The 24,430-nt window shown below is 39.4% G+C and overlaps 1 protein-coding gene across 1 annotated transcript; it reads left to right on the top strand.

Annotated features, from left to right (window-relative positions):
• The first annotated feature begins 567 nt into the window (after nt 1-567).
• On the top strand, nt 568-23,044 carry mapkapk2a (MAPK activated protein kinase 2a). The gene is made up of 10 exons (XM_046384163.1): nt 568-1,352; nt 14,287-14,426; nt 19,011-19,075; nt 19,282-19,361; nt 19,520-19,646; nt 19,782-19,857; nt 19,943-20,067; nt 20,719-20,804; nt 20,930-21,010; nt 21,168-23,044. Exons 1-10 carry the CDS (start codon nt 1,113-1,115, stop codon nt 21,309-21,311), a joined length of 1,164 nt encoding a protein of 387 aa, XP_046240119.1. The 5' UTR covers nt 568-1,112; the 3' UTR covers nt 21,312-23,044.
• The last annotated feature ends 1,386 nt before the right edge of the window (nt 23,045-24,430 follow it).

Genomic DNA, 24,430 nt, shown 5'->3' with positions numbered 1-24,430 from the left:
TGACTTCAATACAGACTGATTATAAGTTTAAAGACTAAATGAGAGTGCTGTAGACTTTCAGACTTTTTATCAGGCAAAACCTAAAAGAGCCACATTTAATGGTCATGGCCTACATTACAAATGAGGACTATGACGCTTTTTTTGTTGGTGGTAACAACCCAGAGGAAATTTTAAACATCTACAGGTAGTTGATGTGGATGTGGATATGTGATAAATTCACAACGCTACACCTGTGGTGTTTTTGTCTCTCCTTTTCACTATCTAAACATTGCAAGTGGGTCACTTCCGAACAGCAGAGAATTAATCTGCTAACGTCGGTGTCGGATGTTTAATTTCCCTTTCAGTCCCAAGGGCGATATTAAGATACTACTGTCCTGATGTAAAAATAAAATACACATATATCTTGGTAACATTTGACTTCATCGCGGTATTACAACGTTTATCATTTTTCTGTGCCTCCGTCTGGTTTGCACTGTTTCTGCTTCATGATCTAATCTGTGTGTTACACACGCAATTGTTTCCTCTGTCGTACTTCTCCTTTAAGCGCCGAAAAAAAGCTATGACGTCGGTAGTAAAACCTGCTCCTCCTGGGTGTCTATCCGTCGGAAAGTGAAGTGTGTTTGGCGTGCTAATGGTATCCGAGTTTTCTCTGTTGTCTGTCTTTTCGTTTAGTCTTTTGTCGTATTTTTAACTTCACTTACGAGGTTTTACGTTTCTAATTAAGAAACCCAGCCCCGCGGAAGATTTATGGGATGTTTTAGAAAAGTTCCTGAAGTGCTCTTTGAGGACCCGGTTTACGGCGGACAGCGCCGGACATGGATAAGCTAACCGATAGCTGAGTTGTTAGCCGAGAATCACAAGTCAAGAACAGGATCGAGCTAGCATGCTAACGGATAGCTAATTTAGCATTTTATCGGCTAACCCAGTGACTTTATTAACCTGTAACGTCAGAACTACTGACGGTATTTCCTCGGGCCTGGCTGCTTGACGGTGAACTGTTCGTCACAGGCCAGCTTACCCAGGAAGAAGACTCGGTCCGTGTTACAAGGAAAAAGAAAGAAAAGTATTGTTGAGGGGCGGCAGTTGTTCCTCTCTCAGTCCAGACCAAGAGAATGCTGTCCAACGCACAGAACCAGCCACTGTTTCCCAGCCCGGCAGGGCAGCAGAACCCCACCGGCCAGCAGAATCCTACGGGCCAGTTCCTTCCCTTTCACGCCAGACCCAGCTTACAGATCAAGAAGAATGCCATTACAGATGATTACAAGGTCACCAGCCAGGTGCTGGGGCTGGGGATCAATGGCAAGGTGCTTGAAATCTTCCAGAAGAAGACTGGTGAAAAATTTGCTCTCAAGGTAGGTTTTTGCTAAACAAAGCAGGCTTTTTAAATCAGTGAAGAACGGAGGCTTAACCATAAAAGTTAATACTAATACTGTTTTTGAGTAGAGTAATTCCTCTGTTTTGCTGTGGGTCTATGGAGCTGTCACCACTTCCAGTGGCAGTCCAGATTATTTAAATCTGCCCACCTTTTGAGGCTCACACAGATATCAAAATAAAAGGAACTGAAAAGATTAAAGTGGTTTGACTGAAAATTAATCAAGAACAGTTTTGATAACTGATTTGTTACTGTGATTTGGGGATATCACCTGCAGCCTACACACATTTTATAGATGGTACATAAATTCACAGAGAAATTAAATTGTAGATAGATTATTGCCTTGTGAGGCAATAACACATAATATATTTCTGTGTAGTATCTGGAGCTACCTTGAGAGATCACTTTTTGCATCAGTCAATGATTGATAAAGGACAAACGTCTAAACAGCCATTCACACACACAGGTGATTGAAAGATGAGCCAGTGAAGCCCGTTATTGCTGCAGGGTTGTTCAGTTATTTCTTAATCGTTATAAAAGGGATCAGCGTAAGGTATGTTAAAGTAAGTATGACACAAATCTTACCTAAGTGAATCACAGCTTGGGAACATCCTGTGTGGTGGTTTAAGCTGAAATGTAGATAAACCAACTCGGTCACAGTTTTCAGCACTAGAGTGTATGCGAGTATATATGAAGCGTGAACACAAATTTGCACTCTCACACTAACCTGTTTATTGTTGTGTTGTGTGTTGGTGAGCCATGCGTTTGTCTGAGTAATTGGTATTAAACGCAGAAAGTCGCATTATGCGCTATCGTGTTTTGTGAAGTGTAAACACTTATGCCATTCTCCAGATTTTGTTGACAGCATTAATGCTTAAGACTGTAGAAAGATACAGTTGGTGAAGACGTTTGCATCTTGTGTAACACCATGTTGTAATTTTAGATAGCCATGAATGTGGCACCTTGAGAGCTGTTGTTATTACACTTTAACCCCAAGGTTCAGTGCAGTATACACAGAAAAGAGAGGCAGTCTGTTCACTCAGAATTGTAAGCTCCCAACAAGTGAATGATGCAACAGTTTGGGTGTCAAGGTCTCTGTAAGGCAAGTTATTAGTGTTCTCCACTGAATTAGATTCCATTCGGTCTCTGTGCCCTGCAGTAACTGCTGCATCATCATTGCTTGTGCCTAGTTACTTTGACCTTTCACAAAAGTTTGGTGAAATGTACACTGATGTCAAGTGTTCGGTATTTTGTACTCAGTATTTTTACCTCCACACTGTACTTGACTGAAGTACGTTTATTTACTTGCTCCTGCCAATTTCAGTACAGATTTGCTATACCCTCTTGGTTTAAGCAGTGCGACATATTTGCAAGGTCCTGTTGTCCTGAAGAATGTGGATTAACAAACTTAACAATTGTAATTATCTTGAATGCAAAAGTATGAAGTATTATGCAGACATGTCCAAGATATTAACAACATTTGTGGATTAATTCTGTTCAAGAATTCGACCAACTATCTTCTTTGCAGGGAAACAACAACAACGACTTTAAATCCTCTGCAGGTGGCTAAAAGCATTCAAAAGTGTTATCCTCCTATTCAGTCTATTTCAAACAAACAGACTGTTCACGGCGACATTAGAGGCAGTTGTAAACTTATCGGCCAAGCTTTGTTTAAGTCTATTGAACATCATTTAAAATTCTAGTTTAGACAAGTTTTCCAGGCATACCGAATATGTCAGGAATTATCGTGAAAATACAAGAAGCAGTTCCAAATGGGCTGTAATCAGCCCTTTTCATTTTATGATTTGCAAAACATATATATCAACCTATTGTTTTTAGTCATTGCTACTGCCCTAGCCTCACAGAGATACCCCAAATATTGAAAAATTGAATTAAAAAAAGTGACTTGGCACGTACGGGCAGAGCAGCCATTAATTCATTTAAAACAACACAAAATCTATGTTCAGAGTGACGCAACAGGCAAACGCCATGACACATGAGAGCTTCAGGAGAGTTACTAGGAATTATGGTCAAAATGTGTAGATATTTCAGTGTTTGAGCTTCTCTACAGATTGTCTTTAAGCTCCCATTCTGATGTCAGAGCTGGAAATAGTCTGTGTATGTCAGATAACAGCGCATGTAAATGCATGCGCACACACTTGACTTGATTTAAAGGCCACTAAGTGACGTGATTGTAAAAGGCGCCTATATACTTCCTTCACTCCCTGCAGTTACCGCTATGGGTCCTAAAACTTGTTGCACTTGACATGACATGTGATATGCTAGCTTCACTGATATCTTCTCATGCTGTTGTAAGACAGACTGTTGCCAAATAGGCTGACACTCTCACCGAGTGAACTAGTGATCTAACGTCCTTGTTGTTTCCTTCGCTGACGTCACCCTTCTGATGCATTGTGTTCATTAGAATTTGCACTAGATGCAAGAGGGACAGGAATTTGTCAGCCTACTGATAATATTTGAAAGAATACAAATATTTCTTATTTCATCATTTAAATTTCTGTTTAATTCTCCACTTTATAGTGTTTAATCAAGAGTTTTGGTCTGTTCACCTTGTTTCACACCCAAGCCCTCGAACACACATGCACCTGCACCTGTGTATTCTTAACTGTGCACACACTGGCTTGCCCCACCTGTGGCTGTTTCCCTCCTCCCATGACGTCTTCGACAGCAGTATGTCGTACATAATTGTCTCAAAAACAACTCTTGCCTTGGATTTTGTCAGGTGTGATTTTGCATGTGTGGAGGAGGCTTGTTGACATAGCCCATTGAAACAGATCAAAGCAGCATGGCACTGAAATTGCACCAGCAAAGTGCACTCACAAGCTTAAAACAATGGGACAAATCAGCCTACATCAAACAGAAAAGGTCAAACCACGATCAGTGCGTTTACATGAGGGACACTCTCTCTCTCTCTCTCTCTCTCTCTCTCTCTCTCTCTCTCTCTCTCTCTCTCTCTCCCTTTCTTTGTGATTATCAGTCGGTGGGAGGGGTAGAGCGTGGGGATATTGTCAGCTATTTAATTGATCACAGCAGGCTAAATAAATATAAAAAATGCTTAAATAGGTTGCTGAATAAAATATGCGTCAGTGACCTGAAGCAAAGTTGATGTGTGGGAAACATATGATGTGTTTGTTGAAGAGAGGAAGAGCAAGAGGGTGCTCACAGCTCCAAAAATGAAATATGTTAATATGTGGTGGGCAGTGCTGATTTTGCCACAAATAAATTGATGTATAGGAAAACCCTGACTACCATGTAATTTGTCTGAGACAAAGCTGTGTGTTTCTTTCTGTGTCGATTAGTTTGCCTTTACAGTGTCCTGCCACACACACACTCTTCAAAGAGTGTGAGGCATGTGCAAGTGTCATTTGACAGTGACTACATTTATATGGCGGTAAGAAACCAGGTTATTAGGAGCAATCAGGTTAAGGCCGCATTCTCACTGAAAATAGCACTGACAAAAAACAAACAAAACAAAAAGGTGCTTTTACACTCTTCCTTTAGCATACAGGTAAAAAAAAAAGTTTGAAGGCTGATCAGACTGCACAATTTTATAGCTTTGGAGCATTAGTTTGTATCTTGAGGGCAATAGTTTTTTCTCTCATTGTTTGTTTGTTAGGGTTAGGACCCCCCCCCCCCCCCCCCCCCACTATGTCTACACAGTGGTCTCATTGCAATAAATGAGGAGGTGGTAATTTTTGATCCAAAGACATTGGACCATTTAGTTGTGCAAAGTTTTTTGCTCAGGTAGAGATGAATCTTTTGTTCCATGAAATTCTCTCTCTTTCTTTCCTTCTGTTTCTCTCTCTCTTTATTTTGCTATCTCTCTTAAGGCTGAGGTTATGGCTTGCCTTGACCTCCTAAGCCACATGACCTCTGACTGTGCTTGTACGTAGTTTTGTTGTGTATTATGACTGAACTCTCAAGTTGGGAAGGAACTTCTGAGTTTGCCACACAGTTTGTTCAGTCAATATTGGAGTAAGGCAAATTCGGGCTTAATGTTGAAGAACTAGTGAACTAGTAAGGGTTTATTATTCTGAGATTCGATAGTGTGTGTGTGTTGATTGGAAATTGTGTAGAAATAGTGGCACTATACCATGTACTCATTAGAAATGGCTAAATGTTGATCATCAAATTTACGCTGTTGTGCCAAAAACTTGTATTGCCCAGTTTTTATACATATAGAGCTGCCTTATCTAGATCAAGCAGATCATGATGTACAAGTAACTTTATGTCTGGTTATAGCAAAGGTGTGTTTTTGGGCTCTTTTTAATGTTTTTTTGTAACCAAATAATTATGATTGAAGTCAAAGTTTTGATCATATTTATGTAATTAAAGTTTCATGAAATACTTTTTGTTACTGTTCATGCTATATTTCATCACTCACTGGACATGTTCAGGAAATATTATAATATATATAATATTTACATAATGACTTATAGCATATTTTAAAAATCATTTCTAGTCTTCATGGGAGACTAGGCATTCACACTGACTCCTTAAGCCTGGTTTTGCTAAATTTGGAAAGGAACTGTGTGCCGTTAAGGTGATGTAACTCTACACAGAACAGCTAAATATTTTCGCCACATTTTTGTGAGTCGTTGAAGTTACGCTTCCTGAAATTTGGAAAGATGTGGAAGTTGCTGCGGTGAAGTAAACACACCTGTTAAACTTTGGCTGAGAAAAGAGGAACTGGAACCACTGACCAGTTCTAGTGGAGGGTTTTGTTCTCGTTTATGGATTTTGATCTTCTCTTGTACTACTGCCAAACAGCAAGATTAAGACCCTGCTCAAATGGAGTTACTTAATATACTTTCTCTCTAGTGACACCCACCATTCACACAACATAAATCTTTATCTGGTGTTCACACTGTCAGTATGTCTGATTAAAGTTTATACACAAATGTGGAGGAAGAGCCAAGCCCATGCTTCAGTCATGAGATGGTGAGAGACGGGAAGGAAGAGGAGGGAGTGAGAGAGGAAGGAAGGAATATGTTCTCTCTCTGTTGGCACTCTGTGTTATTTCTCTGCTGTCTTCTCTAAATGTACGCTGAGAGTGTCATCTTCATTATGTCTTTTGCTCATTACTGGAAGTCTACCTACTCATTATTAAACTATGCCACTGATTACCCACTTGAGCAAGAGCAAAATCCACCTGCTTTTCAGCAGTTTGCCCTGTGGAAAGTGAGTTTGGCCTGAGGTCTTTGTGACTTATGGCGCCACTTGTCATCTCTGCCATACCTAATTGTGTAATTATGCTCTCACCAGAAACATTCACTGTGAGAAAATGTTCTTACTCACTATTTTATTTTGTAATGCCCTCAACACATTTTCATATGTTGTGCCACCAGAAGTAAAATCTGTTGTTGGTGGGGTTGTACTTTATCTTGCCAAGAGCTCACAATATCAGCAAAGAGTGACAGTTTGCATGTTGCAAGCGCTGGCCTTATGTTCCACTCTTGACGACATTAGGCACAACATTACACTGAATGGAAATGCTTTTAAACAATTATCCTATTCTAAAGTGAAATGCTTGCTTCAGTATTAATTCTTCATTATCTCAGTGACAAAGACACAGATGCATCTCCACACCTGTTCTCCATTGCTTGGTTAGTTTAAATTACTATTTGGCATTATTTGTTGGATTCCAGGCTCGTATGGATTTACATGTCCCTTGCCAGAGATAACGCTGTGCTGAGCAAGAGTCATAAAAGTCATATTTTTATTTATGTTTGAGTCATATATTGCAGAATGTGATTTTTACAAATAATACTTCACTTTAAGGCTCTTACTCTGAGTGCCATATGTGAATCTCTGGACTAAGAGAGCCACATTATTTGGCTCGGTGTTACACAGCTGCACGTCTCTTTGTAGAGGTGTACCTTATCTTCAGGGAGTGGACTATTTATTAGTCATGTGACCTGTAGCTACAGCCACACGGACTGAGGGCCTGAGACAGTCAAGCCTACATATTGACATATTTGTCTTCTCCCTGTATGTTTTTGTTTATACAAAGCTTGTAGTGCTTATGACCAATACATGTGGGACTGGCTATGACTCAGTGATCAGTGAAGGAATCTGTATTAGGGCCTTTGGTGTTCAAGTCTGTGTTTTTGACATTTTTGTAGTAAGACTGTGAACAGATAACTTAATTCCACAGTATTTTATTTTGCCCTTCAGATTATTGCAAAAATATTTGTGTGACATTTGTCACAAACAAACAGATTAGCTGGAGTTAAAGCTTCTTTGGTAAACATTTATCTTGATCTTGTAAGCTCCTTTGACACATCATCTACTGGATTGCAGTGTATAATGTCTGTGATTGGGTGCAGTTTGCCACCCACCCCCATATCGACCTTTTTTTCTTTGTTACTTCCCTGGGTGTCGTGTATTTGGAAGGATGTGGTATTGTGGTTGTGATAAACGGACCCATAACTAGCTAGCCAACTGTACCCGTGATACAGAGTACTTTCCATGTTGACGCAGCACTAGGTCATACTCGGTCACACTTATTTATGAATGGCTGTAAATATGTCCTGACTGTGCACTAAAGGGACATAACTGTCTCTTCATCACTTCCTAAATTCCAGACTCCTCCTCCTCTAACAATTTTTTTTTTTGTGTATTTTTTTTTCTTTTCGGGTGATAGTTGTAGTCTCATGATAGTTTTGAATGAGGAAGCAAATAGGTTGAAAAGTGCTGAATGGTATTAGCGATAAAGGGAAGTGAATTTTCTTCCGGAGTTCATTCATTCACTAATTTAAGTCAAAGTTGATGGTCAGTGTAACAAAGGGAAGCAAGTCCTCACTTTTCAGAAGCTGTACTCAGCAATTACATTTTTATACATCAACATTTTTGATAGACAAGTTGATAATTAAAATAGTCATTGATTCATTTTGATTCAGTCTCCCGGATGGTTTAGTTGGTTTAACAGTCTTGTCTTTAGCTTCCAACACTCATGGAAAGGAAATAGGATGAATTTCACATTAAAGTAATAGTTTGACGTTTTTTTCCATTTGATTTCTTTCCAAGAATTAGATGAAGGGATTTTGCTCTATCTGTGTGATAAATGTGTAGATGAACCAGCAGCTGGTTAGCTGATGATGAAAATGAGTTTATGAGCACCTGCCCACACCTGTAAAGGGCACTAATACACATATCTCTTTGGACAAAAATGTGAGGGAAAAAAAGAGTGAAAATGGCACGGTGTGTAGTTACGATGCTTGATGTTCTTGACTATGGTCTTGGTCAGGACCAGTAACTTCCTGAAGTGTTAGCTGATCGTCTGTCAGTTGGTCTCGTATTGCGCTTTGCAAGTTTTATTTAGTCTCCTTATATTTATACATGTGTACACACACAACTAATCAGCCAGCTTGTGATTTGAAGACAGCTGATAACTCGCTAGTCTTTTTTTATTTTCACAGCAAAGCCACAAATACATTTATAATCTATTGAATCGGGGCAGTGGGGGGGTTCACACTGTGAATCATAAGGCGTGATAGTGAAACCTGCTCAAAAGGACAGACAGAGGTATAAATGCCTTCAACAATATGCTAAATGTATGTCGTCTCTACTTCACCTCTTTGGCAACTCTGGCCTGTTCAGTATCTCAGTCTGTCTTTCTCTCATAACCCTGTTGCTCCTCTTAAAAGACCCTCCTCCATCATCTTCTTAGTTTCAATGTGGGTCTAACAGCCTGTATCAGGAAGTGAGACAGTTGTTTTCTGTGTGTAGTACATTTGTCTTACTCTTTCACTTCCTTCCCCTTGTCAGCCTCTCACGTTTATTGTTTGCCATGTACTAGGACACCTGCTGGCCAAAGATGCTCACCAGCCAACTAGCCTGAGATGTGGAACTTATTCATACTGGTGATATATGTGATTCATGGAGCAATCATTTAGAATACAATCAAAGGTATTACTAAACTGAATGTAAAACAATTTTTTTTCTACCTTGCGGTGGAAGCACAACTGACCACTGCAGTGTTTTTGCACTTAGCTTTAGCTAGCTAGTTAGGAAGGCAAGCACTAAGTGTGTATGTGTGTGTGGAGAGTAGTCAGTGTTTTCCACTGTCATTCAGACTTGGCAGATGCTCATCAGAAGTTGCCAAGCCAAATATAACACTAAATATCCATTCATTCCCTTATTTTGAAATTTTATTTCGAAATGATGTGCTTGTTTCTGCTAGCTTCTCTTTCCGCTCATCCTATCTATGTGTCTCTGCTGTCGTTAGCAGTGCATATGTCACTGATGATGTAAATCCTTTGTGACTGCTACAAGGTCCGTGCAGCACAAAAACTCTCTGTACTTTATTTACCTCTGTAATGTCAGTGAAGGCTTCTTTCAGTCATAAGCCTGTTTGGAAATTAGCCTTGCCAAGTGTTAAACTAACTGACTGCCGTAGGTAGTTTAGATATACGCGACTTACATCACTGTAAGTGCACTAAAGAGCGAGTGTAGGGGTATACCTTGGACAGGTGGCTGATTTCACCACGGGACTGACATATAGAAACAAAGAGTTATGCTCATATTCACACCTACAGGCAATCAGTCTAACTAACCTGCATGTCACTGGACTGTAGGAGGGAGCCAGAGCAACTGGAGGTAACAGGAAGCTCAACTTAAAACTTAAAATTGGACCTGTACAGCATCAGATGTACAGTTGGACAAAAGTAGGATTACTGCCCAAAGCACCACAGCTGTGTAGATTTACACAGAAAGTACTGCTGTGGATGTCTGATTTGCACCACCCAGGGCAAATTTCAGGTCTTTCCATTGGCTTTATATGCAATTTTGAAAACACCTTTGTTATTGCACTGTATGACCTTAATAATTTGAACCCACAAAAAAATAATTGTATAGAGTCATGCAATAATAATCTCCCTGTCATCTCTTATGACTCATTCTTATTGTGTGCCCTCTGCCAGTATTTTCTCATTTTATTACTATTTTGATATTAGGTTTTTGTTTAGGTGGTCAAATGTCGACAACTGGGGAACACAACGATTTAATAACAACAAAAGAGTTACAGTTCAGTTCTGTACGTGTGTTACATGCACATACACGATTAATACACGTATACACACGCACACATAAATATGTCATGGTTTTGTGAAGCCCAGCCTATGTTTTTCATCAGATCTCTTCATAAAAACATACAGAGACACCTCTTTGGGTCGATTGTCATTTAACCCTTTTTTGTTAGGTTAAGAGGCTTTTCCGATTGAACCAGGCTTAACCTGTCACCACACTATAACCTCTCCCCTCCACAGAATTTCACTGCCCTGTCACCCTCAGTGGGACTGTTTTGTTTTTTTTTGTTTTTTTTCCTGGTTTCCTCTGTCTGCCCAAGGCTTTTCCTTGGCTCATGAGCAGCAGGTGGAGGATGGGTGCTCCATCAGCTTACCCCCAACCCACCTCCCACTGTCCTGTCGTGGGCTTGGGAGCTTTTGTGTTTTGCAAGAGCAAGTGTATTGTGTGCCCATCTGCCCCCCATATCTCCCTCCCTCTCCACGAGCTTCACTGTTTAGCCTCAAAGGGCCAACAGCAGATGGGGGGCTTTGCAGTCAGAGAACCACCAGCAGAGAGGTGACGGGGGTGTGTTCTTCTGTGCGTATATGATTGCGCATGTGTTAAGAAGACGGTGTGAAGTCTTTGTTTGTGGAGGGAAGTCTGCTAAATTTAGATGTGCCAGTATTAGTTTTCAGCACATGATTCTTGTTCCCAGTACATTCATGCACATGTCAGTTGGTGGTTACTTTGGTGATGCTGCCCTCCATATTATTGGGGCTACCCTTGAATTCTGGCCGTATTTTATAAAGTGCTTCTTTAAATCAGCTGTGTTTGCCCACTACATGTTAGCTTCTCTAACCCTCAAGTTGTGAATTTCTTTTTAAAATACACAAATATGATATAGTTGGTTATGTTATTGTTATTGACTAGGCAATTATGAGTATTGCTTGAGAAAAATATGTGTTGTTCATCGTTAATAATTAACTTGTTTTTAATAAAGAACAGGAGAAAAAAGGGTTTATTGCATCTAACTGCCTTACTTTAGATTTTGGCCAATATTTAACACTTCAGTTTTGTGAATACAAAGTTGTTGTTAATATTGAATTCATGATTGAAAGACTTGACTTGAAACATGTTGTTTTTGTTCTTTTTTTTTTTTTTTTTCATTTGCTTGTGACACAGAAAGCAACACCCATGTTTGTTCTTTCCCAAAGGGTGATTGAACTATGCTGTGTGTTCACTTTTGAGATAAAGTAGAGTATCACACGACTACAACATACCAACTCTCCCTGGTAACAAAGGCTTTTTGTTGATCAGTCCGTCACCCTTCAAACTCTTGCTTTTATGGTCATTTGTCTATTCAAAATACTTGAAATAATAAATTGATTATCCCATTTCTACCGTATAGATTATTTTGTATTTCATCATTTAACTTCTACCTAATTCTTTCTTTCTTTACCTGTTTAAACACAAACTACTTTTATTTATTCACCTTGCTTTTCATTCATTTTTCACCACTGAACATTCAACCACCATTCAGACTCAGCTGTCCTCTTGCAGCACCATCAGCCCACTGACACCCACAGAGCAGGCAAAATCAGACAGCAGTGTCTTTTGTCACAGGAATGCTTCCAAAAATAAGGTCGATGGTTGGAGAGAAATCTGATATTACTGTATACAGTATCCAGGTTACTACAATGTATGTAAACATGCTTTCTGATTTCCTGTGTAACCTGGCAAAAGTACTCTTGTACTCTTGAGAGCCAGGCCAGACAGCAGTCCTGGATACTGCAGCTCTTCCAGCTCTCATTGCTTGCTGGAATAAAGCCCACTGTTGAGTTGTGATCGTGGGCAGAGTTGGAATGTAATGCACCACAAGAAGGCCGGCTCATGGCTCATTATCAAAGTTGATGAAGGTTGAATTCTTTCCACTGACTGACAGGGATATTTTAGGGTTTTTACGGCTGCTTACTATATAATTAAATCTTTAAGCAAACGTTAGCACTTAACATTAAATTGTCAGTGCTTCTGAGCTTAACCTTTCAGGAGCTACAGGTGTATCGCTGAAAAGTTGTAAGAATCTGCTGCGAGACAGTTTCCTCATACCTGATATCAAAATTCTTATTCTTAATATGTGTTTTTGATATCATGTTTAGGAAAGGAAAACTAACATAACAACATAGAAAATGAGGGAAATACTCATCACAAAAAGTACAGAAAATTGCCTGCAACATCACATGCATTATATTAACATTTTTGATTCAGTATACAGTTAGATAGATACTTTATTGATCCTGAGGGAAATTCAAGATTCACAGATTCAGATTCAAAATTCATATGATGAAGCCTATCAAAACGAACCAGTGTGGTGCCAAATGACATCAGCACCAATCACGTGACCTTACAGTCTTAAAACAACATAGGCATACATTAAACAGGAAATAAACAAACAAATTAATGGAATTGGAACCCTGAATTCAAATAAGTTTTCATTACAGTTGTGCTTTTAAGGTGTAGTAGTGTAACCAATACTGTCTGTGGTTTGGTGGGCTCAGAGATGATTATCTTTGAGACAGGCTGGAGCTGGTAGTTCAGATGTTCAGGCCTATATTTGACTGAGCTACTCTTTTTTTACTACTGTAAAAGAGTCGGCTAGTTTCCTGTGACTCTCCACGACGTGCTGTTATTTACAACTGGCCATCATACATGACCCTGTCCAGAATAAGTTCATCTGCTTACTGAACAGCGGGTAACCAGTTAACCGCATATTTAGTAACTTACTGGCCACTTTTACTTACATTGTAGAGTATTTGTTGTGTACATTTTCAAACTAATGGTATAGGCTGTATTCAAATGAAGGCTTTCTGTTACGTTTTGTGACTCTGTCCTTATATTCATGTTTTAGGGACATCATGGATCTTGTTGAGTCATTTTCATTATTTGGTAGCAGTATGTGGTTTATGTGTGCTTATTCTGTTTTACCTCCTGAAAAAGCATTTTATATTAAGTTTTTAGTTTGACTTCTATGGAAAGCAATTTCAAGTAAAATGTTATAAAAATAAAATTCAGTTACTTAGAATAAACAAATTAACTGCAGTAAGTCATTTGTTTGCTTTCCACCATGTAGATGAAAATAATAACATTGGGTTCCCAGGGAAAAGAAAGCACACCAGCACAAAATTGCTAGTTAAAATTCAGTGCTGTAGGTAGTACAATACTGATTTAATTACCCCTGGACAGAAGACCTGAGTCATGCCATGTACCAAAAAAACCAAGGTTCCCAAGTGTCCTTGGGCAGCTTGCAGAATTTGTTAAGAGTTTTGAGAAACATTTTTTCTGCAAATGACCCTCTGGTGTGACTTAATGTTGTAAGGTGGTGAGTAAGAGTACGGTTTTGCTGTCAGGGATTCATATTTTATAAGCAAAGAATAGATAAAAAAAAAGACATAATCAGTGAAATTGCAAGCGCAATTTGTTGTATAGTGGTTTGACGTAGTGCCGCACATAGAGGGTGCTACATTCACATAGCGCTGAATTGTAAAAAACAATATCTACAATATCTTTTCCACATCATACCAGCTGATGGCAGCACTGTACTTCTCTATTTTCTGATTACTGGTTACTGTTTATGATTTTATGATTACTCTTAATATGAATTAGTCGTGGCATCTGGTTGTTCTGTAACTTAGATCACACCTGATTAATCCCAGTATGAAACAGATTATTACCTGGCATTCTGTTCTTTAATATGGCCCATTGGCTGATATGTAAAGGAAATTAACAATTAAACAATAATAGTAGAAAGTTCTGTGATCGATCTATTAATTTTATATTTGATGTCAAGCTTCAAGTGTCTTGTTTCTGTCCTTTTTTTTTTCCCCCAGATGCTGCAGGATTGTGCCAAAGCCCGTAGGGAAGTGGAGCTCCACTGGAGGGCGTCACCTTGTGCCAACATTGTGCGTATCATTGATGTCTTTGAGAACCTCTATCAGGGCAAGAAGTGTCTGCTTATTGTCATGGAGTGGTAAGTGTACACACGCACCACACACACACACACACACACACACACAAACAGTTGACCTTGAGTAGTGTTGAATAAAATTATCATAAATTAACTTAAAATTCTCATCACGGTTTCCCATAGCCCAAAGTGACATCTTCAGATTTCTTCTTTTGTCCAAGAAACGTTCCAAAACCCAAAGACACTTTGATTATTATTATAGAAATTACAGAACAGTCAATATGACGAAGAAAAGCAGCAAATCCTGACATATTTCACATAGTTTTGCTTGAAAGATGACTGAAAGGATTAATTGATTAGCAAAATATTGGTGCCGAATTGGTTTTTGCTGGACAAATCAATGAAAGGACTAATCATCGCAGGTCTGTCGCTTGTGAACACAAATCACTTGCTCATCTACAATCTGGAATTTCTTTCTTTGGAATTCAGTGGAGTACATTGCATTTTGGAAAAAAAACCTAAAGCGCATGAAATAGCAAAGGTGGAATTTGGACCAGTAAACATATGCAGAGACATGTGCTTACTGCATAGTTAGCAAGGCATGAGCGGTGCGCAACTGGCACACCGCTCTTAAACAATCCCTCCCTGGGCAGTCTTGCAAATGTGAGGATTTGATGGAGATAAAGTTTACTGTTTAGTGTTTTAGTATCTGATAATAGCCCAACCCATACAGTGTGATTTTGGTGATTAGCATGTGAAAGATGCTAATCAAATTACATTTCCTTTGCTATATTTTTGATATGTAAAGGGATCTACAGGATTTCCTGGACATACATGGACATACAGCACATACTGTGCTGGTTTACAAGTGAGATGCCTTTACCTGTAACCCTAGCTTATTTGCGTTCAACCTCAGTCAGGAGTAGTCTGTATAGTTTAGGTGGACCAGTTGTTCCAAAAGGTACAGTAACTTGCACTGCCATGGGCGGAAAGCCTTGGTTGCCCTTAGCAAAGGTAAAGTCAACCAGCTTAATTATTGTAAGTGTCTTGTGTGACCTTGAATAGAAATGACCCATTTCTCCTAAATGAGCTTAGTATCTTTTCTTCGCCTCTGTTTTTCCATGTAGCAGCACTTTAAACCACCAAACCCCCATCAACCTGCCACACGTGCAGTCCTTTCATCTGTGGTTACCTTTCTAGTGCAGAGATGATGGACCTATCAGCCTACACACTCACATGTAAAAATGAATACCGCAGGTGATGAGTAATTTCCTTGAGAATACAAGAACACATGAAATGGCAATTTAAAGTAGAAAAAAAAGTAGTTCTGATGAAACTATTAAACATTTCCTAGAATATCATGCTAGGAAAACTTGCAGATTTGAGCTGTAGCTATTCAGTCTCCTTTCCTTTTGACACTGCAATTCAGTCAGTCTGATGACCTATATTCTGCTGTTTAAGTATTGTCCCATATTGTGTAAAGTCACCATGTCTCATCAGGTCACCTTTGTAATTTAGGAAATTCAGTGAGGATGAGAAGGCATCTGCTGACATGCCCACTGACCAGTCTTCTGCTAATTTGCTACTTGATGAATTTATATGCACTTTCTTAGCATTAGATATAGAGGAGTATCTGGACCGTGGAGGCTGCTTAGTGTTGTACTGTTGAGTTGTACTACATTATATTGTAATATGCGGTGCTTGCCCATTTCCTTACACCCTGAAGTCCTTGTCACTACAGTTTCAGATCACTGCTGGGAGTGGTGACTCTTTTAATCCAGTTCCACCCATCACCCACCAGCAGACACACTTCACAATGCTATGCTCTAAAATTCTAAGTAAATAAATACAGGCTGTGCTTAGTGTTAGAGCCAATATGGTGAAATTCCTTTTAATTCCAGATGCAGAGTCAGTGCAGTTCCAGATCTAAGGAATTACATTTCTACATGAAGAGAAAGACTTCATATGCCTAGTCATTTAACATCAGCTAACAATGATACTTAAAGGGAAGCTCTAGTGACTCTGTAACACAATGAAGGCTGAAAGTGATCGTTAATGTCACTCCTTTTCTGACCATTAGAGGAAAGGTAAACTTTCATCCAGTGTTTTAAAGGTGCGTTTGACCAATTTGATTAAATGACCGATTGGTTTTGAAATTTAAAAAAAAAAAAAAAAAAAAAAAAAGAAACACCTGATGTGTATTGTTTTTTTTTTTTTTTCCCTAAGCAGTTGTGTCATGTAACAACATCTTAACCTCCTCACCGACAAGGTGTCTCCACACTGTACTCGAGATGTGAAAACTAGAAATAGGAGGGTGTAACATTGTCTGTGCTGTGATCGTGTAAGATATGTGCTCTTTGTACTTCCATTTTTATCAAATTCACAGGTATCTCTTCTGCTGAGAATTCCTACTGCCCTTTGAGGCATTTTCAGAAACTCAGACAGGGAGGGTGGGGTCAAGAGGCCCAAAGTTTATCGCACTTGAGAAAAAACTGTTAGACACGTGTGAAAAACGTTTCACAGAAGTAAGGGATTGCCTCGCTGCTGGTGGTTTCTCACATTGCCATATTTTAATATCAAAATAAAATGGCTTCAGCTACTGTCCGTTTCTCGTTATGCAAATAGTGATCTTGAGAAGCTCGGCATGTGCTGTGGTTTGGGCTGTCCCACCGCTTCAGGTCTGCAGATCGCATTCTCCTCTCACCACATGCATGCTGGTCTGTTGCTCTCATACACATTTAGTCACACTTGGACTTGAAACTGACAGTCATAGTGAGCAAACAGATAAAATGAAACCTATCCAGTGCATTTTGAGAATAAATTCTCTCATGCTCAGACGAACTCACATTAACAACCATGCGCTTGCATTTGATTTACTTTTTTCTGCAACCCCTAGTCGTGAATGTTTCTGTGCTACCTTAGTAAATACCTGTTGTTTGAGTCCTCTAGTGGATCAAGGAATATTGAGTCTGCTCTATTACATAAAGGTGTGTGCTTATAACCATATATGTAGAAAACAATCTTAAACATAACATTATACCAATGCAAAATAACTTGCGTGAAACCTGCCCAAGACGATTGTGCACCTTTACATGTTGAACACAATGACTCCTAGCAAAATGTAGCAAAAAGGAGTTCTAGGCATCCTTGCTCAAGCTGCTGCCCCTGTGACCCAGTTCCGGATAAAGCGGAAGAAGATGGATGGATGGATGAAATGTCAGAAATGTTTATTTGTAAATTTTGAGTTGTTTGGCAACTTTAGCAGATGAAAATGAACAAGTGAGATGAAAAGATGTTGGTTTTTCATTTAGTTGCATAATAATTTTACACACTAATAATTGCCCAATAAAGCTAAAACCTCACTTCCTTAAATATTCAGGTTTGAGGTTTATTAATGTTTTGGATTGAACCAGAGCACTGTAGTTGTTCAATAACATCCTCAAAAATATAACTTTCCAAATAAAAAAAAAAAATGCGAAGTGTATAGTGAGACAGCACATCACACTGGAGCACAGACACTATCGTTAAGCCTGTCATTTGACTGGATCAGATATGTTTTTGGAGAATCACATTTTGAGTCATGATTTTATATTTTCTTTCCACAAAGTAACCAAGCGCAATGTAATCGGGAGGAAATCAGATTCTGGCTAAGAGGCTGTACAGCATATAGTTTCACAACTGTGCTCACCATGTTCTCTGTTCCAAAACACATTGAGGTACAATACCTCAGATACATGTCTCTCTCTCTCTCTCTCTCTCTCCACACACACAGACTATGTAACGTATAGTGACATGTCCTGAAAGTTGCATCACACATTCAGTTTTCTGTGCTGGTGGTGAAAAAACTAAATGTCGCAATGTGGCATCGTTGTTGTCAAAATACAGGAGGCATAATGTGTCTTTGCCTCTGGCGAAACCATGACATGATGAAGTCCTGTGTAACAGGCTGATTATATTTCCGGTGCACATCAGTTCAGACTAAATGTGCTGGACTGTACCAATGTGCTTCCCACGCTTTTCATAGCCTCATAAATATTTGGATTAATTGCCAACAAATACAATTGAAATTGGTCTAATTTTGTTTCATATGTCATTTTAAATAGTCAGCGGATTACTGACGTGAATTAGTGTTAATGTGCCAAGTGTGTGAACCATTCATACATTTTCACACTGTGGCTACCTGTGGTCTGTTGGTTGTGTTATTCAGCCAACAGACCACAGACCACCTTTACTTGTGACCACTCATTGAGGGACAAAAATGTCTGCATCCTCCTTGCAAACAACTTGCTGATTTTTCATGCAGCTCATGTGCAGTTAGGAAGGTCTTACATCATGCCATCCTGTTATTTTGACTTTGTGCTATCCTTGGCCTTTAAGTTTGATCATACAGTAGGAACAATATTTATTTGCTTTTCTTTGCTAATTTTAGTTCACCACTAAGATCTTGCTCCCTCTCTCCCCTCCATGTCTTCTTTCTTGTCAACGCAATATGACCATGAGCGTGTGTGGATCCTTGCAGAGCAACCACACATAATAGTGACCAATCCAGTGTCGGTGCAAATGTGTGCTTGTTGATCCTTGAGTGAAACATCAGACCATTAAACATTTGAATTTCATGTACACTGAACATTTAACCTTTTTTCGCAGCATGGACGGTGGCGAACTTTTTAGTCGAATCCAGGACAGAGGAGACCAGGCCTTCACAGAGAGAGGTAATATGCTTGTGCTGACTTTGTTACAATACTACTGTATTTGATTACAAAGCACACTGGTTCAGATATACCTCTGTATACATGCACATATGATGTTTTTACATTTGCTCCTCTGGGCACATTGTTCAGATATATGGCCAGTACCTTGGTCAGTTCATGCAACACTCACTTCTCTGTTAAAGGAGCTTTTTGTCTCTTTAATTCAGAGGCTTCTGACATCATGAAGAGCATAGGGGAGGCCATTCAATTCCTGCATGCCATCAACATTGCACACAGAGATGTCAAGGTTTGTGTTATAACTTGATATGATTGTACTAATAAGAATTTTTTTTTCTTGAGAAATCAAAGCACTCTGCTAGAAGGTTTTAAAGGATGAATCCCATAGTGGTGTATAATGTCATACTCTTATGTTCTTTTGGCTCACCACCTGAATCCTCCCTGCAGCCAGAGAATATACTGTATTCCTCGAAGAGGCCCAATGCACTGCTCAAGCTCACAGACTTTGGCTTTGCCAAGGAGACCACTTCACATAACTCTTTAGCTACTCCTTGCTACACACCCTACTATGTTGGTAAGGATCTGTTTCTTTATGTACTCTCATATTCTCTGCACTTTAGCTTATCAGTGAAGACACACAACATATTCTTGGCCCTTAATTTCCCTTGAATTCCCATTTATTCCTTTCTTTCTTTCTTTCTTTCTGTAGCACCAGAGGTTCTGGGCCCAGAGAAATATGACAAGTCATGTGACATGTGGTCACTGGGTGTCATTATGTATATCCTGTAAGTCCATTTTTCCCTCTATTTTTTATCCTTCATCTCATAAGATTATTTATTGATTGCTGAAGCTAATATTGACCTTCAACAGGTTGTGTGGGTACCCTCCTTTTTATTCTAAGCACGGTCTAGCCATTTCTCCTGGGATGAAGAGGAGGATCAGGATGGGCGAGTATGAGTTTCCTGACCCTGAATGGTCTGATGTTTCAGAGCAAGGTGAGGCAATAGTGTAAACTGGGCCAACTATGTGGAACTTGGCTTTCCTCCTAAGTATAACTGAAACTCAAATCATGTGAAGGATTATTTTGTTTATAAAGAAATGTATCACTCCTTAGAAGAAATGTGTAAAAAAATGTGAAAACTGGTTTGACAAATAGAGGAACATGAGCTGTATATTGGTCATGCATTAAAGATCTTTATGTAAGGCAAAAAATAACATTTCATTACAATATGATTGCTTCCCATGCTCCTGCAGGCTCATCTCATCTATATGTAACAAAAAAGTGCATTAGGCCTCAACCTTCTGATAAAGAAATTGAAACTGGTGCAAGTGTTTCACCTCCTATTTGCCAGTAGTGTTCACATTCATGACAATTGAAAGTCAATTCTCATTTCCTGAGTAATAGAAATGTAGCCTATACAAATAGCCTATACACATGAAAATATCTACTTATGTAAAATATCTACTTTTATATATATATATATATATATATAAAATATAACCAAAGTATAGAACAATAATGTAGTTTGGCACCATAGTCTTTGGTCTTAGCTGACCCTTTGGATATGACCATATGATGTATGTGTGTTTCTGAAGAGTGTCTGTTTTTTTTCTTCTTTTAGTAATTTAAATAATTGTGTTTGCAGCAAAACAACTGATCGGGACCCTCCTTAAGACTGAACCGACGCAAAGGATGACCATCACAGAGTTCATGAATCATCCATGGATCATTGTAAGCACATACTCTTTATCATGTATTTTTCCAGTCCACTCTCTTACCGTCTTTGCAATTCTGTTGATGAACCGATAATGCCAGTGCGGTAAGATCTGCATTTGTTCCTGTGTGTCTGCGTGCAGCAATCGATGAAGGTACCCCAGACCCCACTTCACACCAGCCGGGTACTAAAGGAAGAAAAGGACGCATGGGAAGATGTCAAGGTCAGATGTCTTATTCTCTTCACACCAGTTCAGCTCTCCAAGGAATATTGGAAAAGAGAGTTCTGCTTGAACAGTGGCCACATCAAACCATAAAATTACTTCATCTGCATGTGTTTGGAAGGAGTGATAGACCCTAATGTTTTTTGTCAATTTTCAGGAGGAGATGACCAGTGCCTTGGCAACAATGAGGGTTGACTACGAGCAAATCAAGATCAAGACCATTGAGGACTCGACCAATCCACTGCTAACGAAACGGAGGAAGAAAGCCAACACCATGGCAGGCCAGTCCGCTGCCCACTGAAAGATGCACGTATGCATGCACATACAAAGACAGGTTGTAAAAAGGAAGCAATAATTTGTCGACACACGAGTCGCATTGCATGGATTTTCTCAGTGTTTTATTTTTCATGGCAAATTCTAATGTTTTGTAGGAGTGTTTGTTTTTATTACTCTACCACTTTATCAAACCCAGCAGAGGTTGTTTATGTGTTTTTACACCAGTGAAGAGATTATTAATAAAAGCAAAGAAGGGGAGAGGGACTCACTGAGATCTCCCTCTTCTTCTTTCCATATATCAGGTTGTGTACTCAGAGGGGCTTGAATGTTGGGAATAGGACATGAAGCCTTAGCATTAGTTAGCAGTAGTTCTCTTTCACCCCCACGGCCCTGTTCCAGCTCGAGCCCTAAACCTGTGAATGTTAAATCAAATGGCTAAACCCCAAAAATAAAAAGCAAGGGAAGGTTTCTTCTTACGTGCATGGAGAGTAAGCAGATGTATTTTGAACTGACAAGTGGAATGTAAAGACTCTGTCCCTGAGTGTTGGAATTAGCTGGGTATAGTTGTTCATTTCTGGGTCTTGAAGTGGGAGCGTTCTGTCAGATTCGGTTTGTCTTTGAGAATGTCGAGCAGGGGCCTATGCACTCACACAAGGGCCATGTGCCATTTTGACAGAGCACCTCACTCTCAGCTCCTCTCTCCTGTCTACAAAGGCTTTTCAGGTATGTAGTTTTAAGGCAGAGAAAGGGGCCATGTTTAAGAACAGAAAACTGGCACAACCTTTCTCCTGCATGTAGCTCACAGGAGAGTTGGAGCCAACTGATACTGTATTTTTTTTTCTTTCATGGATTTTATGAATATATTAGTGTAGGCCTTACTGAGTGTTGCTAAAGCAGCAAATGACTTTTAACTCCCTACCTACCATTTGGTTCAGGCTTTTACCAAGGTTATGCTTCAGAATTTATAACATTGTCATATTATATTTCAGGTTAATGCTATGCAGATGTATTTGTCAGCTTGAAGTACTGCTACGACCTTTTTGTTAGTGTTGACGTCTGTTTGTAAATGTGTCAGGAGAGACAACAACAGGGAGCATTTTTGTGCATTTAATGTAAGCAGTAGCACCCACGAGGGAATCCATGTTTCAGACTGACCCGACCTGTTCCGGCCGGTCTTTCTGAAACGATCACTTAGTGTTACTGTTGGTTGCACCAGCTTAACTGTCAGGAGGCTCAGCGGGACTAGTGTGCTACAATGCCAGTGTTCTTCAACACTTCTCCTCCACACTTCCTGGAGGATTATTAGGAAGCAAAAAAGTAATTAAAAGCTGCTTCTCGTCCCTGGAGCAGAGTCTGACATACCACCAGCAAGCTGTCATCACATTCAGACTGGGTGTGATGGTTGCTTTCTTTTCAGCGTTCTGTTAATGCAACGGGATGCTTCCCAGCTCACTTGGGATCATGGGAAACGATTGTGTTAATTTTGTCAGTTTGGTCCACTTCACTTTGTAAAATCACATCTATGTTATTGGTCACACGGCACCTACAAATCTCGCATTGTAAAATGTTCATTGATTGTTTGTGACAATGTTTTGTTTTGGTTTTTTTTCTTTTTATTTCTTTTTTTTTGTCCTTCTCAACACTTTTTTTTGTAGTGGAAGCACACATGATGTATGTCATTGAGTGTACAGCTCCACCTGCCGTACTTTTGTCTGCTTCAGCTTTGGATTAAAAAAAAAACAACCATCAAACAAACAAGCAAACTTGCTTTTTTCACCTCCTTTCATGAATACAAAATATTTTTGAGAATGTAAGAAAAAAAGGATAAAAAGCTTTCCGTCTTTAGAGAAGAATTCTATATAAAAAGGATTTGATGGAAGACAACAGTAATTTAGAAAAAAGTTTCCACATTTTCAGAAAGTCCCAGTGTTCACCTTATCTTTGACCTCAAGCATCTGTGGCGTTGACTCATTACTCAAATACTTAAAACCAAAGTAACACAACATTTCTAATTTTGATTCTTTGCGTATAATGACGGCAAGTAAATTTTGAAGTTAAAGTGGATATTTAATGGAGTTAATATCTCTTCGGTATGAGCTTTGCTTCTATATCCAAATAAATAAAAGAAGCTAATTTTGAAAATGATCTATAGGATGTGATTGTTTTGCATCCATGTTATCGGAAACAGTAAGCCTGCTATTAAAATTGTAAATTAATATGAGCACTTGCTTATGACAGCCCACTGTATCTTCTTATTATAAATTTGTGATACCAGTTAAAGGTTGTTGGTCCAGTTGTTCATGACTTAAATATTTATTAAATCCCAAAGGAGACAAACCTAAAATTTTAAATATTTCCCCTGTATTTAACCTCTGCCTCCACATTTAGGAATTTTTTTCTTCTCAATCACGTCTCCAGCTATGACTCAAGTTGTCATGTCTGTCTGGGATTTGTGGCTTTGTTTCGGAGTGCACAGACTCAACTTGTGACGAGCTTACTTGCTAGCATGAGTGACTCCTGGAATATACGCATTTGCGTAGCAAAACAGTCTGGTGGCATTGAGTCAACGCAGACATTTGCCAACACTGGGGTGTTCAGAATAGTTTACCGCTCATACACAAAGTTATTTCTCTTCAGGTGTGAAGCAGCAGTGGGCACACACCTTCCAGCTTTGAGTGTGACGAAACCTACAGTCATCTCTCTTGCCTGGTAGGTAAGTGAGAAGGGGTTTAAATGGGGCTAAAGGGGAGTCCCTCGTGATAGTAGGCTGGCAGAGTTTCTACCCCCTTACCCTGCGTACAACAAACCTCAGGACACCCACCGCTCTTGCTCTTGTCAAAAAGAGGAAGAGCCCTGCACCCTTTGGCATGTTATTGTCTGAGTGGTGGGAAACCGAGTACACGGTCTACAACTCAGAAAGTCAGAAGTGCATAAGTAATCATTAAGTCTGTGTCAACAACTTAACATCACTGGAGGATTTCCATCACCAAAGGAAATCAGAGAAGGAAGACATTAAATCACGAATATGAAAACAAGTGATGAATTAATTCTTCTTGGTTGGAAACTGAAACATGTCAGTGTAAACATGGCAGCATGTCATTATTGTGTTCAGCCCATTTGAAGGTGAGGGGAAATATCTGAGGT

Source organism: Scatophagus argus, chromosome 3 (genome assembly GCF_020382885.2).
Source record: "Scatophagus argus isolate fScaArg1 chromosome 3, fScaArg1.pri, whole genome shotgun sequence".
NCBI classification, from domain to species: domain Eukaryota; kingdom Metazoa; phylum Chordata; class Actinopteri; family Scatophagidae; genus Scatophagus; species Scatophagus argus.
This window is presented reverse-complemented; position numbering and strand designations above follow the sequence as displayed.